This window comes from Muntiacus reevesi, chromosome 6 (genome assembly GCF_963930625.1).
Source record: "Muntiacus reevesi chromosome 6, mMunRee1.1, whole genome shotgun sequence".
Taxonomy (NCBI): Eukaryota; Metazoa; Chordata; class Mammalia; order Artiodactyla; family Cervidae; genus Muntiacus; species Muntiacus reevesi.
The window spans coordinates 72,928,821-72,950,711 of NC_089254.1; the positions used below are offsets into that span (position 1 = coordinate 72,928,821).

Sequence of the window (21,891 nt, forward strand, 5' to 3'; positions counted from 1 at the left end):
AACAGTTGCTAAGGATGACAGTGCAAGGGTGTGCCCCAGCCAGAGCTGGCCTGGACCCAAGAGGGCACTGGGGAGAGGAGGGGTCTAAGGCTTGGGATCTGGGGGCGGGAGGTAGGGGTGGTAGAGTTTCGGAGGGCCGGTGTCCAGACCCACCTGAGTCTGCCTCTTCTTCTGGGCCTGGTAGCTCCTGCAGCCGAGGCTATGTGGGAAACTCTCGGCAGGTCGCTGGCTGGCCCAGCCCTCTGGCCTTGGTCACTTTGGGAAGTGGGCAAAGGGGAGACCCTGAGAGGCTCATCCGAGAGGGTGGGACCAAAGGTGGGAGGGACAAGTGATCCATCGATCATTAACTAGCTGAGAGCCCTGGGAGGCACAGGGCTCAGCCCCATTGGTCCCCAGCCCAGTCAGGTGATGCTGTCCTTGATAGGGAAGCTGCCCTGTAGACCGTCCCCAGTTTCAGTATACGTACGGCTGAAGTGGGCTCTGGCATTGTCAGGAGCTGGCCCTTGGCTGTCCCCAAGGCCTGGCCTCACTTACCCTCTGACCCCTGCCCAGTGCCAGGATGGTGGAGACTGGCCTGAAGGGCTGGTTGCTCTGGGCCCTGCTCCTACACTCGGTGAGTCTCAGTCCCCGTGTCCACTCCGGGCAAGGGCTGCTTGGCAACTATGAGAGAGGGCCAGGGGTCGCAGATGGGGGCAATTTCTACATAGATGAGGGATTCCAGGCTCCCCAGAGAAGGTGTGCAGTTCGGGGGTCCTGGACTGCTCAAGTCTCCAGATCATGGGGTCAGATGGACACAAGCATGGGGGATTGGGCAGCTGGTTTGAATGTGACCAAGTTCTTCCCATCCCTGGTCCACTGTGGGTGTCCTGACCTAAGGTGGCTGGTGGGAGGTTAAAGGAAGATCCGGTCCCGGGGTGCTGATGAGGTGGATTCAAGGGGAGAATCACCCACAGAGGATTTGGCATCCAGGGAGGAGGTCCGAGGTTCTTGCCTCTCCAGTTTCCTGCTCATTTCCGCATCTGAGGAGGTGGGTGAAGGTTTTCAGCCCCCGGCAGGTGAAGGCAGGGGAAGCTCTGCTCAGAATCTCTAAGAGGCGCCCTGGCCTCTGGGTGTGGCCCGCAGTTTGGGCATGGTGGTGGCTGACTGCTATGGCAATGATGCCCGAGGCACACAGGGCCTGCATCCACATGGCCCCTGGGAGTCAGCCCCTTGACTGGTCCAGGGGCCACTGTTTCTCAGGAGGACCACACAGGGGTCCAGGGGCCTCCTGGGTGGCCCTGTTCTCTCCCAGCTATGTCAGGTCACCTCTTTCTTCAGTGACCCTGTCACTCAGGGTCAACCAGGCCTTCACCCATCCGCTCAGCATCCTTAGACACCGCCGAGAGCCCCATGTGCTGCTTGGGCACCCCATCTCCTCCAGTGCTCCCCCGGATCCCCTGGCAACCTGGAGCTGCCCAACGTCCACCCCTCACCCGGCCTGTTTGGCCTCATTCCCCATGCCCTCCCTGGCTGCCCACTGCCCCATCAGCTACCCAGAGGTGTTGGCCAGCGCTGGGGTCCCTGGTGACACTGCCCTGTTCCACAGGCCCAGAGTGAGGTGTACACACCCATACACCAGCCTGGCTACTGCGCCTTCTACGACGAGTGCGGGAAGAACCCGGAGCTGTCTGGAAGCCTGGCTTCACTGTCCAATGTGTCCTGCCTTGACAACTCGCCTGCTCGCCACATCACAGGTGACCACCTGGCCCTCCTACAAAGCATCTGTCCCCGTCTCTACACCGGCCCCGACTCCACCTACGCCTGCTGCTCCTCCAAGCAGCTGGTGGCCCTGGACATGAGCCTGCGGGTCACCAAGGCCCTGCTCACCCGCTGTCCCGCCTGCTCTGACAACTTCGTGAGCCTGCATTGCCACAACACCTGCAGCCCCAACCAGAGCCTCTTCATCAACGTGACTCGAGTGGTCACGCAGGCGGACAACCAGTCCCAGGCCGTGGTGGCCTACGAGGCCTTCTACCAGCGCAGCTTCGCCGAGCAGACCTACAACTCCTGCAGCCGTGTACGCATCCCCGCGGCTGCCGCACTAGCCGTGGGCTCCATGTGTGGTGTCTATGGCTCTGCCCTCTGCAACGCCCAGCGCTGGCTCAATTTCCAGGGGGACACGAGCAATGGCCTGGCACCCCTGGATATCACCTTCCACCTGTGGGAGCCTAGCCAGGCAGAGGGGAGCGTGATACAGCCTCTAAATGATGAGGTCGTGCCCTGCAACCAGTCCCAGGGGGATGGTGCAGCGGCCTGTTCCTGCCAGGACTGTGCTGCCTCCTGTCCTGTGATTGCCCAGCCCCAGGCCCTGGACCCCACCTTCCGCCTGGGCTGGATGGAAGGCAGCCTGGCCCTCATCATCATCCTCTGCTGTCTCTTTGTCTTGCTCACGGCCTTCCTCATGCGGCCCCGCCTGGCCGAGTGGTGCAGGGGCAAGCGCAAGACGCCCAAAGCCAAGGCAAGCATCAGCCTGGCCCACAGGCTCAGCCTCTCCACCCACACCGTTCTCAGCCGCTGGTTCCAGTGCTGGGGCACATGGGTGGCCTCGTGGCCACTGACCATCCTGGCGGTGTCTGTGGTCGTGGTGGTGGCCCTGGCAGGGGGCCTGGCTTTTATAGAACTGACCACAGACCCCGTGGAGCTGTGGTCGGCCCCCAACAGCCTCGCCCGACGTGAGAAGGCATTTCACGACAAGTATTTCGGCCCCTTCTTCCGAACTAGCCAGGTATTCATGACGGCACCTCACCGGCCCAGCTATAGGTATGACTCCCTGCTGCTGGGGCCCAAGAACTTCAGCGGGATCCTGTCCTCAGATCTGCTGCTGGAGGTGCTGGAATTGCAGGAGAGGCTGCGGCATCTGCAGGTGTGGTCGCCAGACGAGCAGCGGAACGTCTCCCTGAAGGACACCTGCTACGCCCCCCTCAACCCACATAACGCCAGTCTGTCCGACTGCTGCGTCAACAGCCTCCTACAGTACTTCCAGAACAACCGCACTCAGCTGCTGCTCACAGCCAACCAGACGCTGTCAGGGCAGACCGCCCAGGTGGACTGGAGGGACCACTTCCTCTACTGCGCCAAGTGAGTCCTCGTGGTACCAGGTCCTGGGGTCAGCGTGGGCCTCCTGGGGCCCAGGCCGGGTACACATCTTGTACCTGGTCGAGGTGCTCTGCATCTCGGTCACACGGACTATGCTGTGCTGTGTCTCTCCAAGTTCCTTCTTGGGCGCCCCATCCTCAGTGGGGTGCACGATCGCCGTAGCTGATTCACACTTGACCATCCTGGCCTCCATGTGGTCTTTCTGTATCGCTCCTGATGTAGCTGGACCCATCCTTGCATGTTCTTGGTTAAAGGGTCACAGAGCAATCCGAAGGCCCTGCTCACTGGTGTGCTTTTAGTTTCTCTTTTTTGCTCCTGTGCTCGGCCTGGGTGCAAGCCAGCAGGGCCATGGGCAGTCCATGAGGTGCCCCAGGCCTGGGCAGGGGCCTGGGCCTGGGTCAGGTGTCCTTTGCAGGCTGCAGCCACACCCCTTCAAGCTGTGTGGGGCTTGGTCCTCGGCTGCATCCACTTGGCTGTGGAGCAAACAGGAAGCCAGTGAAGCTTATGGGTCTTGGGACCAAGAGTGGAGGTTTGAGAGCTACCAAACCTGGAGGGGAGCAGGCTGGCCAGCAGCATTGAGGCCCCTGGGGTTGGAGTGGGCAGAGGTCTTCAAATGCTTGGTCTCAGGGTCCCTTCACACTTAACAAAAGACCGAGCACCCCAGAGAGCTGGGGTGTGGGTAGAGGTTATATTCACTGACATTTACCACATGAGAAAGTAAAACTGAGAAATGACAAAATATTTAATTATTTCTGCCACAATAACAATAATAGGCCCATTATATGCTGACACAAATAACATTTTTTATTTATTTATATTTTTAAAGGAAATTATTAATTTTTTTTTTTTTCTGTGCTGGGTCCTTGTTGCGGCACACAGGCTCTTTGTTGTGGTACTCAAGCTTCTCATTGTGGTGGTTTGTCTTGTGGAGCACAGGCTCAAAGGCACACCGACTTCAGTAGTTGAGGTTCACAGGCTCATTAGCTGTGGTGCATGCATGGGCCCAGCCCTTCTACAGCATGTTGGATCCTCCTGACCCAGGGATCGAACCCATGTCCCTCACATCAGTAGGCAGACTCTTAACCACTGGATCACCAGGGAAGTCCCATAACATATTTTTATGAAAATAATTGTATTTTCTGTACTGAAAATATCAGGAGTGATCACAGTAACATTGTTTTGAGTGAGTGAAGTCGCTCAGTCATGTCCAACTCTTTGCGACCCCATGGACAGCAGCCTACTAGGCTCCTCAGTCCATGGGATTTTCCAGACAAGAACACTGGAGTAGATTGCCATTTCCTTCTCCAGGGGATCTTCCCGACCCAGGGATCGAACCCGGGTCTCCCACATTGTAGTCAGATGCTTTACCGTCTGAGCTACCAGGGAAGCTTTACATCTTTGCAAATCTCTTTGAGGTCTGGCTTAGCAGAAGATGCTGGATTCTGGCATCTGGTTCTGCATTTGGCCTGTTGGTTGAAGCACAGCGAGAATGCTTGGCTGCACACCCCCAGAGGAGGGAAATGTGTTGTCAAAGCCTTTCCAGAGAATTGTGGATTTTTTTTTACTACTTCATCAAAACTCAGCAAGTGATGTTTTCTTAAATGTTAGTTGCAATATGAAACTAAAGCCATGTCAGTGAACTGTCTGTATACCACAGACTTGAGATCAAAGAAGGGTGGAAACAGAATGGCATCTTAGTGTTATTATGGAAGTAGCTTTGACTTTGTAGACCTTGAAAGGGTCTCTAGGGCTCCTGAGACCCTGGGTCACCCTGAATACCTCTGAACTAGAGAGTCAGGGCTCCCACCCCTCAGGTGAGCCAAGTGTGGGCTGCATCCCAGAGTCTGTGCCTCAGTTGGCCCTCAGAACTGGCAGATCAAGGGAGGAAGCTCTGACTCCGGGTTTCCAGTCCTTTGTTGTTGTTCAATTGCTCAGTCATGTCTGACTCTTTGAGACCTGATGGACTGCAGCACACCAGGCTTCCCTGTCCTTCGCTGTCTCCCGGAGTTGCTCAGACTCATATCCATTGAGCTGATGATGCCGTTTAACCATCTCATCCATTCCAGTCCTTGAGTTGCCTTTATTTTGATTTTGGATGCTGACAACAACTCTTGGGTGGCCTGATTATCCCCATTTCAGAGACAGGGAAACTGAGGCTCAGAGGGTCAGCTTCTCAAGGTCAGACAGCAACCGGCACTCCCAGCCAGCTGGTGACTCACAGACGCACTCAAAGTGAGTGCTCTGTCCAGGCACCTGTGACCTGTTTACAGAAAGGCCTCAGTGGAGGACATGGAGACCTGCCCACAGTTACAGGGCTGGAACGCTGAATGAGGAAAGGAGTTCCCACCTCAGGGCCTGGAGGGTTCTGGGCTGGTGGGAGCAGAACGCTGAGGGCAGTGTGAGGCCTCCGTGTCTCTGTTGGTGGTTAGGACTCAGGGAGGGGCTTGTACCAGAATCCAACCGCCACTCCAGGGGAGTGTGTGTGATGCTTACCCCCCTGCCAATCTGGAAGGAGATGATGGTGGAGCCAGGAGCATGAGGCCGGCATGAGGGGAGAGAGAACTCGAGGTCCTGCTCAGGAAGCTCCAGTTGACTCTGGATAGGATCAAGAAATATTTTGATCGAGGGTCAGGTGATGACGCTGGGAGTCTGGGGCGAGGCACAGGGGCCATAGTGGTCGGAGTGGAATCAGGAAAAGTCCTTTCCTCTCCCACCAGTGCCCCCCTCACCTACAAAGATGGCACGGCCCTGGCCCTGAGCTGCATGGCGGACTATGGGGCGCCCATCTTCCCCTTCCTCGCCGTGGGGGGCTACAAAGGTAAGCTCTGACCTCTCCAGGAGGCCAGTGAGTGGACATATGGGTCAGGAGTCATGGACAGAAGGGTGGGAGTGGCCATGGGGGCTTCCCGCTGCCTGGGAGTGGCTGGGCCGGTGGGGGGCTCATGGGGACGGCAGGCCGGCCCATCCTACATCCTTTCTCTGTCACTTACTGCATCTTCCACCAACCCTGCTCAGGTTCTCTGGTTCTGTGCCTGGAACCCCAGGTTTTGCCTTTGACTGAGAGAGGGAAGTGGGATGTATAATTACACAATGACTTGGATGACGAGGGTGGGGGAGGAGAGGCAGGGGTGTGGCTGCAGTTGGGGGAGGGGAAGCAGGGGTGAGGCTGGAGCAGGGGGAGGAAAGCAGAGGTGTGGTTGGAGGTAGCCGAGCATTTCTCCTTCCAGGAAAGGACTATTCTGAGGCAGAGGCCCTGATCATGACCTTCTCCCTCAACAATTACGCTCCTGGGGACCCCAAGCTGGCCCAGGCTAAGCTCTGGGAGGGAGCCTTCTTGGAGGAGATGCGAGCCTTTCAGCGTCGGACAGCTGGTGTGTTCCAGGTCACATTCATGGCGGAGGTAGGGGCTGCAGGGTCCCTGGCTCTGGGGCAGACGGTTCAGGTGGTTTCGGTGGGGTCCTGCATCCCCATCCTGCCGTCACCCCTCCTGAGTGACCCTGAGCTAACGGGTGCCAGCCCAGGAGGATGGGGTGATGCTATAGCTATTCTTGCAGCCATGTTGGAGCTCCGGGGGCTCACACACACGGTGCCTTCTGGCGGAGCTCTTGCGTCAGTGGGTCTGGTCGGGTGTGTGTCCACAGCGTTCCCTGGAGGATGAGATCAACAGCACCACGGCCGAGGACCTGCCCATCTTTGCTGTTAGCTACCTTGTCATCTTCCTGTATATCTCCTTGGCCCTGGGCAGCTACTCCAGCTGGCGTCGGGTACCGGTGAGAAGTGAGAGGGGAGCTGTGAGGGTGAGCTGGCCCACCATCAGGGTGCCTGGAACCTTCCCAACCTACTTTCTGCTGCTGCTGCTAAGTCGCTTCAGTCATGTCCAACTCTGTGCGACCCCACAGACGGTAGCCTACCAGGCTCCTCTGGCCCCGGGATTCTCCGGGCAAGAGTACTTTCTAGAGCACTTCAAAACAGCAAAGTGGACATATCCAGGGTGGCTCCTCCAGGGGGTGATGCTTCTTAAAGTGTTCTGTTTCGAAAGGCCATGCGAGTTTTCACTCTGCTCATGACAACCCTCCCTTGACTTGTGCAAATGCAAAGTTGGTATTTACATTGTATCATAATGCACGCTAGAGGAAGAAGTGGTCAGGCTCACCGGGCCTGCTCTTGGGAGGACGGCACTGCAGAGTGGCCAAAGTGCAGAAACTCACAGCATGCAGCTCTCCTCTAACTGGGGTTGGAGGGGCAGCCCTGCAGTCAGAAGGCTGAACCTGGTCCCATTGCAGGTGGACTCCAAGGCCACGCTGGGCCTGGGCGGGGTGGCCGTGGTGCTGGGAGCAGTTGTGGCCTCTATGGGCTTCTTCTCCTACCTGGGTGTCCCTTCCTCACTGGTGATCCTTCAAGTGGTGCCCTTCCTGGTGCTTGCCGTGGGGGCCGACAACATCTTCATCTTCGTTCTTGAGTACCAGGTAAGACAGCAGGAGTTCTGCACACCCCCAGCTGCCCCTACATACCCAGGCATGGTCCCATGGGTTGGCTGGGTTTATTTCAGCCTCTTCCTAAGCACTGATGTGCATGTGTACAATTCCTGTGGAAAACAGTGCTCTATGTTTATCTTTCACATAAATGCATTCATACCTCACATGTCTCCTGAACTTGCTCTCAGTTAGCCCCACATTGTGTCTGGCAAGAGTGTCACACAGTACATATGTTACTGAGCCCAAGCTCATACTGCTCACTGCATGACAGGCCAATAAATTGAGAGATGAGGTGCTGGGGAAAGGAACAGTGACTTTAACTGAAAAGTCAGCAGGCTGAGAAGATGGTGGACTAGTGTCCCAAAGAACCACCTTACCTGAGTTAGGGTTTAGACTTCTTTTATAGTAAAAGGCATAGTGGTGTGGCTGGTTGTTGCAAACCTTTTGGTGCCAGAATCTTTGTTATTGTAGCTGTCAAAGTAGGTCCTAAACCCCTCCAACAAGGCAAATGTTAGATTCTGTTCTGCAACCTTTTAATCTCCTTTGAATGGAAAAGTGTTATACCTTTAAAGGTCAGAGCCTTAGCAATGGGCTATCATGTACATTCCAGGCTCTGGGCAACATCCTTTTACAAAAGACCCAGAGACAACAAGACTAAACACAGGCAACAGAGCACAAAGGTTAGAGGTCCAATATGGAGTCATGTTTGTTCTTCTCTGTTCTACATGGAGCCACATCTCTATTGTAGTGCTAGGTAGCATTCCACAAAAAGACAAGTAGAGTCTTTAGCCTCTCTTGTTAGTGAACATGTAAGGTTCCAGTGATGAGTCAGAAGAAGGATGCTATGGACATCCCCAAATACAGCATGCGTTTCTCTGGGCCAGAATCTGAGAAGTGGAAGATATGTCAGGGCAGAGTGTCAGCAGGGTCTGCTCCCACTGGGCAAGGTGTGGGCAGTTTCTCGGGCCTGGCTGCATCTCCAGGCAATGCCCATGCCTTGGGGAGTGAGGGCATGTGGTCGCTCCCTGCTGGCCTGTGAGGGACAGAGCCCTTGGTCAGATCTTGACCGTGTCCCTGCCGTCCCCACACAGAGGCTGCCTCGGAGGCCTGGGGAAGAACGAGAGGCCCACATTGGCCGAGCCCTGGGCAGAGTGGCCCCCAGCATGCTTCTCTGCAGCCTCTCTGAGGCCATCTGCTTCTTCTTAGGTGAGCTCGAGCAACCCCTCCCCACCAGGCACTGGGAGTTCTTGGAGGCTGGCAGCCCCCTTTCCCTCTATTCCCATCTGAGCAGGTGCCAGGCCCTGAGATTCACCCTTGGCCCCCCTCCCCATCCCTCAGGAGCCCTGACCCCCATGCCAGCTGTACGGACCTTTGCCCTGACCTCCGGCTTTGCAGTGCTTCTTGACTTCCTGCTACAGATGTCAGCCTTCGTCGCCCTGCTCTCCCTCGACAGCAGGAGGCAAGAGGTAGGGGTGGAGGCAAGGCCCAGGGACTCACCCTTGGTTCCCATCTTGGCCGGGGATGGAGTGGCGTCACTGCACAGAAGGCTCAGAGCATGCGGACGGAGTGTGGGAACAGCGTGCTGGAATGTTTAGGCCACGAAGTCCCTGATGTCCCATGGAAAATTACTTTGTTTTGGCCATTTGGGGGAATATGATCAACCCTGCTAAAAGTATTTGAGGTCATGAAATAAAACATAAACGAGAGACTGACAGGGAGGGAGCTATTGTTTCAGTGATGGTGTGAAGTTCAAAGGTATTTTATCAAAGCAGAAATTGAAGATAAAGAAAAGAGCACACTGGCATGTCCCCACCATGCGGTGCTGGCACAGTCCACCTGTGGAAGGTGACTCTCCCACTCCATGGGAGGGAGGTGGTCCCCAGGGTCTGTTTTGGGGCCATCTTGAGTGCCCTCCTCCTTCTAGGCCTCCCGGATGGACATCTGCTGTTGCAAGACAGCCCGGAAGCTGCCCCCACCGAGCCAGGATGAGGGGCTCCTGCTCGGATTCTTCCGCAAGTTCTATGTCCCATTCCTGTTCCACTGGCTCACCCGCGTGGTTGTGGTGAGTGGGCGGGAGGGACAGCAGGGGGACCTCATGCCTCCCAGGGTTGGGGGGCCTGGCAGTGCCTGGGGCGGGAGGGTCTGCTTAGCCTTGACCCTTGCCCGTGGTCATTGGAGGGGTCTGGAGCTCGCCCAGTTCCAGGGGTTGAAGCTGGGGCGGGGAGAGGGGTTGCTGAGATTCAAGTTGGCCCAACTCTAGAATGTTTCCTTCAAGACCCCGTCCAGACCCAGACTGGGGAGCTGCTGGGCGGGAGGCCTTCACTTGACGCTTCCCTTCCCAGGTGCTGCTCTTCCTGGCTCTGTTCGGAGCGAGTCTCTATTTCATGTGCTATATCAATGTGGGCCTGGACCAGCAGCTGGCTCTGCCCAAGGTGGGTGCCCTCTCTCCCCTCTCCTTTGTCCCCAAGTCTGTGAGGGAAATCAGCAGCACAGAGCGGATGGGTTGGCCTGAACCAGGGGTGTGGTAGCAGTGGGGGACCATCCATCATGTGGAGTTGGGAAGAGAAGCCATATTCTGCATGGAAACTGTCGGAGTTCGGCTCCAGCCCCAGGCCACCAGAGGGAGATGACCGGGCATCCGAGGGACTGGCCGTGGGAGCCGATCGTCCGGGCAGAGTGACCAACACCTCAGTGAGTGCCTGCGTAGTGCCAGGCACTCTGTGTCCTCAGGCCTGGGCTCCGCAGCAGCAAATGTCCCTGGACTGTCCTTGGAAAGACAGGGAGAGTTGGGGGGCCTGGGGAAGAAAAGACCTCGATGGGCTTGAGGGTTCTGGATGGAGGAGAGGCTTGAGGGTTGTTTGAGCAAGAGTGGGATTTGCAGAGGAAGGAGGCAAGGGTCACAGCACTGACGCAGGGGAGGTTGGGGCGCACCAAGACTCATTTCCTGTGTGCAGGGATGACTACGGGTCTGGGGAGGAGAGGCGGTAAGCCCGAGAGCTGGAGACGCTGCAGGTGAGGGGTGGGGAAAGGTGCTGACCAGGACCAGCAAGCATATGAGGTTGACAGGAATCGTACATCGAAGAGGCCAGGGACCTGAGGTGTGTCTGGACATGCAACCAGAGGTGGGTTGGTGGCTGGGGAAAGCAAGTCTGCATACTTGGGCTCTAGGGGAGAGAGAACATCATGAGGGCTTGGACATCCAGGGCCACTGTAGGAGTGGCGATGGGGGTCTGGGCATGGGCAGGAATCTTGGATTCAGTGGCCTGGTAGCCATCTGCTGGTGGTACTGTTCTTGGAAGCAAGATGAGGTGGGAGGAGAGCAAACAGGCAGGATGGCACCTTCAAGCCAGCATAGACAGCAAGAAAGAAAAGTGAAGTGAAGTCGCTCAGTCGTGTCTGACTCTTTGTGACCCCATGGACTGTAGCCTACCAGGCTCCTCCATCTGTGGGATTCTCTGGGCAAGAATACTGGAGTGGGTTGCCATTTCCTTCTCCAGGAGATCTTCCCAACCCAGGGATCGAACCCGGGTCTCCTGTATTGCAGGCAGACGCTTTACAATCTGAGCCGCCAGGGAAGCTCATAGGGAGCAAGAAGAGGCTGCAAAGCCAGCAAGGGTCCAGAATGACTCTGCCACTCATGGTGGCCCTGGGGACTGCTCAAACGGCTGAAGAGAAGAGGGTCCCCAGTGACCTCAGAATGGGTATCAGTGGCCTGGTAGGCCAAACCAGTGAGAAGGAAGGTGGTACTGGTCTGTAAGACCAGATGAGGGTTTTTTTGTGGCTGCATTGGCTCTTAGTTGGGGCGTTCGGAACCTTTTAGTCATGGCATGTGAAATCTTTAGTTGTAGCATGTGGGATCTAGTTCCCTGACCAGAGATCAAACCCAGGCCTCGTGCACTGGGAGCGGGGAGTCTTAGCCACTGGACCACCAGGGAATTCCCCCAGCTGAGGTTTTGTTAATGCTGTTTGTTTATTTTTCTTTGGGGGAGATTTGTTTCTTATGACTATATAAAGTGTATTTCTTTCAATGTTTTTCTGGTAAAATGTAACATAAAATTTGCCATTTTAACCATTTTTTTAAGTGGCATTAAGGATGTTGTACAACCCTCACTACCATCCATCTCCATAGCTCTTTCATCCTGCAAAGCTGAGACTCTCTCCCTATTAAATACTAACTCCCCATTCCTTCTCCCCCAGTCCCTGGCACTTCCCCCCTCCATTCTCCTTTGTGTCTCTGCATTTGTCTATTCCAGGTCCCTTACATATGTGGAATCATACATTTGTCCTTTTGTGATGGGCTTATTTCATTTAGCATGATGTCCTCATGTTGGTCATGTTGTAACATGTATCAGAACTTCCTTCCTTTTTAAGGCTGAATGATACTCCTGTATATATGGAAGCATATATATCACATTTTGCTTAACCATTTTTCTGTTGATGGATATGGGTTGTTTTCATGTTTTGGCTATTGTGAAATAATGCTGCTATGCACATGGGTTTGCAAATATCTCTTTGAAACCCTGCTTTCAATTATTTTGGCTATATACCCAGAAGTGGAATTGTTAAATCATATGGCAATTCTATTTTTAATTTTTTGAGGACCCTTCATACTGATTTATATATAGCTGTACCATTTTACATTCCTACCAACAGTGCACAGGGTTCCAATTTCTCCATGTCCTCACCAACACTTATTTTCTGGGTTTTGTTTTTTGACAACAGCCATCATAATAGATGCGGTGGTATCTCATTGGGGTTTATTTGTGTTTCCCTAATGATTAGTGATGTTAAGCATTTGCTTATTGGCCATTTGTATATTTCCTTTGGAGAAAAGTCTATTTTTGAATCGGGCTGGATTTTGTTGTTGTTAAGTTTAAAGAGTTCTTTAAATATCTTGGATAACTGTCCCTTATCAGATATGGGGGATTAATATCTGATTAATTAATATCAGATATCAGATATGTGGTTTGTGAATATTTTCTTCATTTCTGTTGGTTGCTTTTTTACTCTATTGGTCGTATCTTTTGATGCACTTAAGTTTTTAATCTTCATGAAGTCTAATTTGTCTATTTTTTTCTTGTTAACTGTGCCTTTGGTGTCATATTCAAGATAAATCATTGCTGGGATGTATAATTTTTATGACTTTGTGAATTTTTCAATTTTCCTTCTGTTAATGATTTCTAACCATGCAGTCATGGTCAGGGAATATACATAATGTGACATCTATCTTTTTAAATGTTGAGATTTAATATGTGGCCAAATACCTAGTTTGTCTTGCAGAATGTTCCACGTGTATTTGAGAGGAATATGTACTTAGTTGTTGTTGGGCAGAGTTGCTGTGTAACCTTGCTAGATTTAGTTGGTTTCGTGTTGTTCAAGTCCTCCATTTCCTTACTTATCTTCTTTCTGGGTGTCCTGCCCATTACTGATAGTGGAGTATTGAACTCATTGCAGAACTTCCTATTTCTCCCTTCAACTCTGTCAAGTTTCACTTCATAGATTTGGATAGTCATTCATTAGGTGTGGAACTGTTTATACACACTTACCCTTGCTGTACTGAATTTTTAAATAATATATAATGTTTTTCTTTATCTTTTGTAAACTTTTTTTGATTTAAAGCCTATTTTACCTGGTAGTAGGATAGCCTACTATTGCATGGAATATCTTTGCAATCTTTGCAAACTGTCTACTATTTGCATCGGATATCTTTTTCTATACTTTCACTTTCAACCTGTGGGTGTTTCTGGATCTCAACTGACTCTTACAGACATTTTGTTGGATCCTATTTCTCTAACCCATTCTGTCAACTTCTGACTTCTTATTGGACAGAGTAGTCTTTTTATGTGTAAAGTAATTACTGATGAGGAGAGACTTGTTACTGTGCTATTTGTTTTCTATGTACTTTATAGCTTTTTTGTTTCTCATTTCCTGCATTGCCATCTTCTTTTGTATTTAGGTGATAGTGAAATGCTTAAATTCTTTTTTCATTTCCTTTTGGGTATGTTATATGACTATTTCCTTTGTGGTTACGAGGGAAATTACATTAAATATTCTACAATGTGTTGAATTTACCCTAGGTTAACATGGATTGCATACAAAAAATATGTTCCTATACTGCTCCTTTCCATTTCCTTTCAGTTATTGCTATCATAAACTTACCTCTTTATACACTCTGTATTCAAAAACATAGAATAATACTTTTTTATGTATTAATCGCTTAAGATATGAAGAAATTTAAAAATGAAATTATAAGCCAAAGTTATAATAAAACTAGCTTTTATAATTTCCCATGTATTTACTTTTAGCAGTGATCTTTATTTAATTACATGACTTTGAGTTATACTTTAGCATAATTTCACTTCAACTTGAAGGGCTCACTTTATAGCTTCTTGCAGGACAGGTCTTGTGGCAACAGACTTCTTCTGTAGTTGTTCATATGGGAATGCTTTAATTTTTTTCCCTCAATTTTTTTTCCCCTCATTTTTGAAGGACAGTTTTGTCAAAAATAGGACTCCTGGTTGAGAATTTTTTTCCACTTAAGTACTTTAAATATACAAATCCACTGCCTTCTGGCCTCCAAGTTTTCTGATAGGAACTATGCTTATAATCTTTATATGTAATAAGCCTCTTCTTTCTTGTTGCTGGGTCTTCATTGTGGTGCACAGGCTTATTTGCCCCAAGGCATGTGGAATCTTAGTTCCCCGACCAGGGTCTGAGCCTGTGTCCCCTGCATTGGAAGGCAGATTCTTAAGCATTGGATCACCAGGGAAGTCCCTCCGTTTTGTTCGTACACTGTTTTCTTGACTGTGTCCAGAAAACAATATTATTTTGGCTCTTTGAACATCTCTAAGATAGTCATTTTAAAGTCTCTATCTAATATACCCATTGTCTGGTCTTTCTCAAGGATAGTGTTGATTAATTTTTGTCCCCAGGTATGGGCCATATCTTTCTGAGTCATTGCATGCTTTATGATTTTGTTGTTGTTTTTGAAAAATGGACATTTGAGTCTGCAATAACTCCAGAAATCAGATTCTTTCCCTTCCCCAGAATTTTCTAATTTATTCATTTATTTAAAAAATTTAATTTTTGTGGATGTCTCTGTCCTCAAGATCAGCTTGAGATGTAAAGTCTTTATAGATCTTTTCCAAGTCTCTGCTTTTCCCTGGGCATGTGCAGTGACTACTTTCCCCTGTATTTGTGGTTGCTTTTGAGTGTCATGTTTCTTAAATGTCTGGCTCTTAAAAGGAGAAAAAGGTAAATATGAAGAGGGAAGACAAATTTAGCACTTGCCCTTTAAATATCTTGGCAGCCACTTCAGTTTGAGGTGAAGGTTCTAACGGCACCTGACTTTGTGTCTGCTCTACTGAGATTAGAAGCAGCAATGAGTGATGAGAACACAGATCCTTGATATTTAAGAGGTGGGTCTGCAAGCTGTGTGCAGACTGTTCCTGGAATGCATTCATGGCTGCCTGCCGCAGGTCCGGGAGGATAAACGATGACTAGCTTGTACCATGCTAAGAGCTGAAGTAGATCAAATTAACCACAGTTTACCATCCAGGCCTTTCTCTGGAAGTCTGAAGCCCTCAATAGACCCCAGAGTACCAAAATAGTTACATCAGGCAGATTCTGCCAGTGCAGTTATTGTCTAGATGGGGAGGTGGAATCCTGGTATCCTGGTACTTCCTACTCCACCATCATTCCTGATGTCACTTTGAAGTTTATGCTGCGGGAGAAGGGAATGAGCCATGAAGATGTTCGGCATACAGCCTTGAGGGTGTGCACGAGGGTGTATATATGTGTGTCTCCATGTGGGCTGTGGTCACAGGCTAACTTGCTAGACTGCAGCTGTGCCAAACAGGGGATGATAGGAAGGGGTAAAATTATGTGTATGTGTTTGTATGTGTGTGTCAGACAGCGTGTTCACGCAGGGGGATGATGGCCTGTGCTTACACCTCTGTGAGTGTGTTCTGTGTAGGTACCTGTGATCATACCTAGACAGGTGTACTTGGAGTGTGTGTGTGCCTCTGTGGGCATACTTATGACCATGTACCTCTGTAGTGGAACGGTACATGTGAGTCTGTGAGCCTGTACCTCTGTGTGTATCGCTGTGTGCGTATCTGTTGAGCATATGCTGGAGGTGCGTCTGGCCATGGCCTCACTGACTGTCTTCCATTGCAGGACTCATACCTGATCGACTATTTCCTCTTTATGAACCGCTACTTTGAGGTGGGTGCCCCGGTCTATTTTGTCACCACTGGGGGCTACAACTTCTCCACTGAGGAAGGAATGAATGCCATCTGCTCCAGTGCAGGCTGCAACAACTTCTCCTTAACACAGAAGATCCAGTACGCCACCGACTTCCCTGATGTGTGAGTGTCCCAGCCCACCTCTGTGTGTCTCTCTCCCTCCTGCCCTGCTGCCCACCTGCTGCCAGGCGCCTGAGGGGAGCCGGCGTGGAGGCTGGACTGTAGGAAGGACCCACCACAGCCTGCTTATCCAGTCCTGTCCCCTGACTTCCTCTCCCTTGGCATTCAGGTCTTACCTGGCCATCCCCGCCTCCTCCTGGGTGGACGACTTCATTGACTGGCTGACTTCATCTTCCTGCTGCCGCCTTTATATCTCTGGTCCCAATAAAGATGAGTTCTGCCCCTCGACTGTCAGTGAGTATGGAGCCTCTGGGAGTTCAGGGCCCATCATAGCTTGGGGAAACTGAGACTAGAGAAAGGACAGGACCAGTGGAGGATGTCTTAACCCTTCCTGCCCTCCTACAGGGTCAGTTTGGGGCAGGGGGTCCTGTCTAGGAGCGCAGGTGGGGGTCCTACACCTAGATAGGTAGAAGTCCAGCTGGCTTGCTGGGCAGTCGCACCCTCCTGGTCCTGCTGAGCTGTGCCCATGCACCCTGAGCAGGCTGATGCTCAAGTGCCATGGGAGTGGAGTGAGAGTCGAGGTTGGTGCATGATCCTGGCTCAGCAGCTGCGCTTGTAGGTGGAGTGGGGAGGCCCCGTGCAGGCTGTTTCTCTGCCCTGAACTCTGCTTCCCCCCTGCTTGAAGGTACCAGCAGTTTCCATATATGAGAGGAGCACTCCTCCCATCTGCAGAGGCATCACATATCCCCCCCGAGTAACCAGGCTTGTTACAGCAGTTGGGAGTGCGTGGGGATCCTGATGGCAAGCGAGCACAAAGCGGGGCAGGGCAGGGTCTGCCTGGCCTTTTGGGGTGCTGCTGCCTAGAGCCCCCCACTCTCTTTGTAGACTCCCTGGCCTGCTTGAAGACCTGTGTGAGCCCTACAGCGGGCTCTGCCCGGCCATCAGTGGAGCAGTTCCACAAATATCTTCCCTGGTTTCTGAGTGACGAGCCCAACATCAAATGTCCCAAAGGGTAGGCGGTGGGCGGTGGTGGGGGGGCACGAGGAGGACAGCTGTGTGGGTGCCCAGGGTGGGGTCACAGTGGGCAGGAGGCAGTGCGGGGTCTCTGGGGGTAGCCATAGGCCAAGCTCACGGACAGGTCCGTGTCTAATCTGTTCTGGTCCTCCTCCTGCAGGGGCCTGGCAGCATACAGCACCTCAGTGAATATCAGCTCAGATGGCCAGATTTTAGGTAAGCCTGGCCTCGACTGGCGGGGAAGACCAGAGTCAGCTGCGCCGGGGGCGCCATGAGTCCCAGGAGACAGATTCTCCATCTTGAACCTTCCCTCCTTCTTCCTTCCTGGGGGATTTCTCACTGCCCTGGTCCTATCCTCAGAAGTCATGTCACCCAGTTCCACGTCCTCGGACTCCACCCCATGTCTGCCTACTTCCTTCTCCCCATCCCCTAAATTCACAGTCAGTGTGGCATTCAAGGAATTCTCAGTGGCTGATGCTGCACTTGGGAGCCACCTATTTCCTCTTCTCTCAGGCACAAGTCACCCTCAGATGTGGGCAGTGGGCAGCTGGTTCAATGAATGGCTATTCTACTCACCCAGGGGGTCCCCCAACCCACAGCTCTGTTAAGCCAAATGTTGCATTTTTTTTTGTTTCCCTTTCTGGCCCTTTCTTCTAGGAAAATGTGCATTGGAAAAATAATGAAATTAATGTTAAGAATCCAATGCATGTTTTGAAACAGTACATAGCAGTGTTTGGATTCATCCAGGAGATCTCTTTCTTTTTTAAAAAAAAAAAACAAACTTTATTTTTTTGGCTGCATTGAGTATTGGTTATGACATGCAGCCTGTCATAACTAATTTCCCAATCTAGTTCCCCAGTTAGGAATCGAACCCAAGCCCCCTGCATTGGGAGCCTGGAGTCTTACCCACTGGACCACCAGTGAAGTCCCTCAGGACATCTCTTTAAGCTCCATCCATCAGAGGCAGGGCCAGGACTTGAGTCTGGCACAGCGGTAGGACCAGCTACAGAGCTTGCAGGGCTGGTGGAAAACCAAAAATGCAGAGCCCTTTGCTCAACATGTATTAAGAGTTCCCAAATGGTGGCAGCAGAGCCCTGAACTCAGCTGGGCAGTGCCTCCTGGGGGTTCTGAGGGCATCTGACACAGGCTCTGGCTTTCACAGCCTCGCGGTTCATGGCCTACAACAAGCCGCTGAAGAACTCGCAGGATTTCACGGAGGCTCTGCGGGCAACTCGGGCGCTGGCAGCCAACATCACCGCCGACCTGCGGAAGGTGCCAGGCACCGACCCAGATTTTGAGGTCTTCCCTTACTCGTGAGTGTGTGTGCTCCAGAGGGGGGTGTGGGTGAGGGTGCTGGGTTGGCGAGGGTGGCCGCAAGGTGGGGGTGGGCTCCAGCAGGAAGGCTTCAGCTGCACTGGGCCCGGAGTTCATCCCGAAGTGCGCATGGGAGGCCGCGGAGTGGTGACTGTGGTCTGTGCCCCACAGGGTCACCAACGTGTTCTATGAGCAGTACCTGACCATAGTCCCCGAGGGGCTCTTTATGCTCACCATCTGCCTGGTGCCCACCTTTGTCGTCTGCTGCTTCTTGCTGGGCATGGACGTCCGCTCCGGTCTCCTCAACCTCTTCTCCATCATCATGATCCTGGTGGACACTGTGGGCTTCATGACGCTCTGGGACATCAGCTACAACGCTGTGTCCCTCATCAACCTGGTCACGGTAACCCGCCAGAGGGAGTGTCGGGGCTCTAGTGCAGGAAACGAGGCTCTCAGTTCTTTCTAGAGTCTAGGTGCTGCCTGCTGGCCTGGGTGGAGACCTCTGCCCCTGCCCTTGGGTGACTGAAGCCCCCTTTCTTCCCTCAGGCAGTGGGCATCTCTGTGGAGTTCGTGTCCCACATCACCCGCTCCTTTGCCATCAGTACCAAGCCCACACGGCTGGAGAGGGCTAAGGAGGCCACCGTCTCCATGGGCAGTGCGGTGAGTGGATGGGCTGCTTTGCATGGTCCTTGGTCAGCCACCCCCTGCCAAGTCTGACGCCTGCTTGTGACCCCCAGGTGTTTGCAGGAGTGGCCATGACCAACCTGCCTGGCATCCTCGTCCTGGGCCTGGCCAAGGCGCAGCTCATCCAGATCTTCTTCTTCCGTCTCAACCTCCTCATCACTGTGCTGGGCCTGCTGCATGGCCTGGTCTTCCTGCCCGTAATCCTCAGTTACCTGGGTGAGTGCCAGGCCCCTCCTGCAAGACTCCAAGCCACAGGCAAAATGCCAGGAACACTCACAGCGCCCCCTCACCTGGGACAGGCACTGCCCCAAATTGTGGGCACGCAGTTCCTCCTGGTTTGGAAGCTACAGTTTTTCACTTAGCGTGTGAAAACATCTTTTTTGGGTCAGATGTGTGTTTCAAACATGTTCAGTGGCCATTTGAACTTTTGATCATGACTTTGAGCAAAAAATATATTTTCACACTGAGAGGTGATGTGTACAGGTATGGACATGGACATGCAGAGTAGAACAGGCCTTTCACAAAATAACACTGCCTAAGAAGCCTCAGGTATTTTCTGTTCTATTCTATCATTGATTTTTAAAAAAATTCTGGTGTTATCTGAGAAATTGATTTCATGACTCATTCATGGGTGACAGCTTGCAGTTGAAAAACATTTCCTTTTGTATGGATTGGCCACAGTCCATTTAGCCAGCTCCCAGTTGCTGGACATTAGACTGTTTCTGGCATCACAGACTTGATGGACATGACTTTGAGCAAGCTCCGGGAGTTGGTGACAGACAGGGAAGCCTGGTGTGCTGCAGTCCATGGTGTCGCAAAGAGTTGGACACAACTGAGTGACTGAACTAGAACTAGAACTGGACTATCTCTGACTTTGCATGTTATTGCCAGTGCTGCGATGACTATCCTTGTGGCTGAATCTTTGACCTCATTCTCCAATATATGCTAGAGAAAGTTCAGTCCATGAATACTGATTGTTCATTCCAACTGTTAACACCCTCCAAGAAGTTTTACCATTTAAACTCCTACTAGCAACATGTACATTTCTGTTTCCTCACTGTAGAGCATTCAGTTCAGTTCAGTTTAGTTGCTCAGTCATGTCTGATTCTTTGCGACCCCATGGACTGCACCATGCCAGGCTTCCCTGTCCATCACCAACTCCCGGAGCTTACTGTAGGGCATAGTTATTCTTTTCTAAAGAATTATTTATTGTCTACTCTGGGTCTTTGTTGCTGTGGGCTTTCTCTAGTTGCAGCGAGCAGGGTTACTCTCTAGTTGTGGTGCATAGGCTTCTCTTTGTGGTGGCTTCTCTTGTTGCAGAGCACATGAGCTTCAGTGGTTGTGGTGCATGAGCTTAGTTACCCCGAGACATGTGGGGTCTTAGTTCCTGGACCAGGGGTCAAACCTGTGTCCCCAGAATTAGCAGGCTGACTCCCAACCAGTGGACCACTAGAAAAATCCCTATTGAGCACAGTCATTTTACACACTCCATCGCTCCACAGAGGTTGAAACAGGGCCCCTGGATGAAGCGTTCCCCCATGAGGTGGGCAAGCTGAGAGCAGTTCTATTTTGCACTCTTCCCTGATACCAGGAATAATAATAATGGTAATTTTAGATGGAACATTTATATTAATAGAAGGGTGTGTTTGTGTGCTAATAAATATATATTAATCCTCTTATCATCCCTGGAGGTAGGTGATGTTTTCATCTCCATTTCACAGATGAGGAACCTGAGACCCCTCCATCCCAGTAATAGAGCTGGTCACATGCAGTGTATTTGGAGGCCACACAGCACCAGAGCCCCTATGCAAGGCATCCCAGTCTTGTAGAAACTTCCTGACCCCCTTTGGAAGAGGAGAGTGTAATTGTTGGGGACCTCCCCAGAGGCTACTTGGCTGGAGAGCCACAGGTCCCACAGGTCATGGCCACCCCTTGGAGATTCTGAGTGGCCCACCCCCTGCAGAGTGGCTGGGATCCTGACAGAGAGGCGAGAGGCAGGCTCAGGGGTCCCAGGTCCCCTCTCTGACCTGAGTCTGATGACAGTGAGGAATGGCTTCTCTCAGCAAGGAATGTTTGCACAGCGTGTCCAAGGAAGAGAGGAGGGGGAAGAGTCACTGGCTATGGGCAGCTTGGGGCTTCCCCTGCTAGACCCCTGGATGGCAGGGGCCTGTACTGGAAGGCAGGGGGCAGCAGGGGCTGGGCGTGGGTGGCAACTGATGGTTACCAGCTTTTGGGGGGTATGGCCAAGTGAGGACTGGAGGGAAGGGCAGTGATGGAGGTGGGGGGCTTAGTATTTAGCTCTCCCCCCCGGAACTTCCATTTGAGGCTCCAACACACGCCTGCATCCTGCACCTGGCACGCCGCCTCCCTGACCGTGTTGCTCTGGGTCTGTCCCTCTGCAGGGCCCGATGTCAACCCAGCTCTGGTGCAGCAGCAGAAGCAGGAGGAGGAGGCAGCTGCAGCCAAGGAGACCTCTTGCTCAAAGCACTCCGCCCCGATGAGCACTGATGACGGTGTCTACGTCAACTACAGCTTTGAACATCCTGCCAAGAGTGCAGGAGGCCTCTCGAGCTCTCCATCAGAGAACAGGCAGAAGTTCTGATGGGGCCAGAGCCCCTGCCCAAGCTCATCGGCCATGACCTGAGGGGCCGCAAAGGCTCCTCCTGAGGGTCCTTTGACCTATCCTTCCCCCAGGCCCTCAGAGAGGCTGTCTCCACAGGACCACCCACCATTGGTCACCCTCTGGCCACCAGATCTCACCCATAAGGACACCGATTGTGATGGAAGTGGCACGTGATGGCTTGGATGTGACCTGGTCCAAATCCATCTCTTAAATTTGACATGTGTCTTCCTCATGCAAGTTTTAAAACTTTAGTTCCATATATGTGAACAACATATACGTT

General features: G+C 52.1%; 1 protein-coding gene across 1 annotated transcript; it reads left to right on the plus strand.

Annotated features, from left to right (window-relative positions):
* Positions 1-559: 559 nt before the first annotated feature.
* Positions 560-21,590, plus strand: NPC1L1 (NPC1 like intracellular cholesterol transporter 1). The gene is made up of 19 exons (XM_065938481.1): positions 560-613; positions 1,586-3,117; positions 5,853-5,953; positions 6,363-6,535; positions 6,777-6,905; positions 7,419-7,601; positions 8,702-8,816; positions 8,949-9,076; positions 9,535-9,672; positions 9,953-10,042; positions 15,789-15,979; positions 16,146-16,270; positions 16,862-16,988; positions 17,151-17,206; positions 18,153-18,303; positions 18,476-18,707; positions 18,851-18,964; positions 19,042-19,204; positions 21,391-21,590. The coding sequence occupies exons 1-19, from the start codon at positions 560-562 to the stop codon at positions 21,588-21,590; spliced, it is 4,002 nt and encodes a 1,333-aa protein (XP_065794553.1).
* The last annotated feature ends 301 nt before the right edge of the window (positions 21,591-21,891 follow it).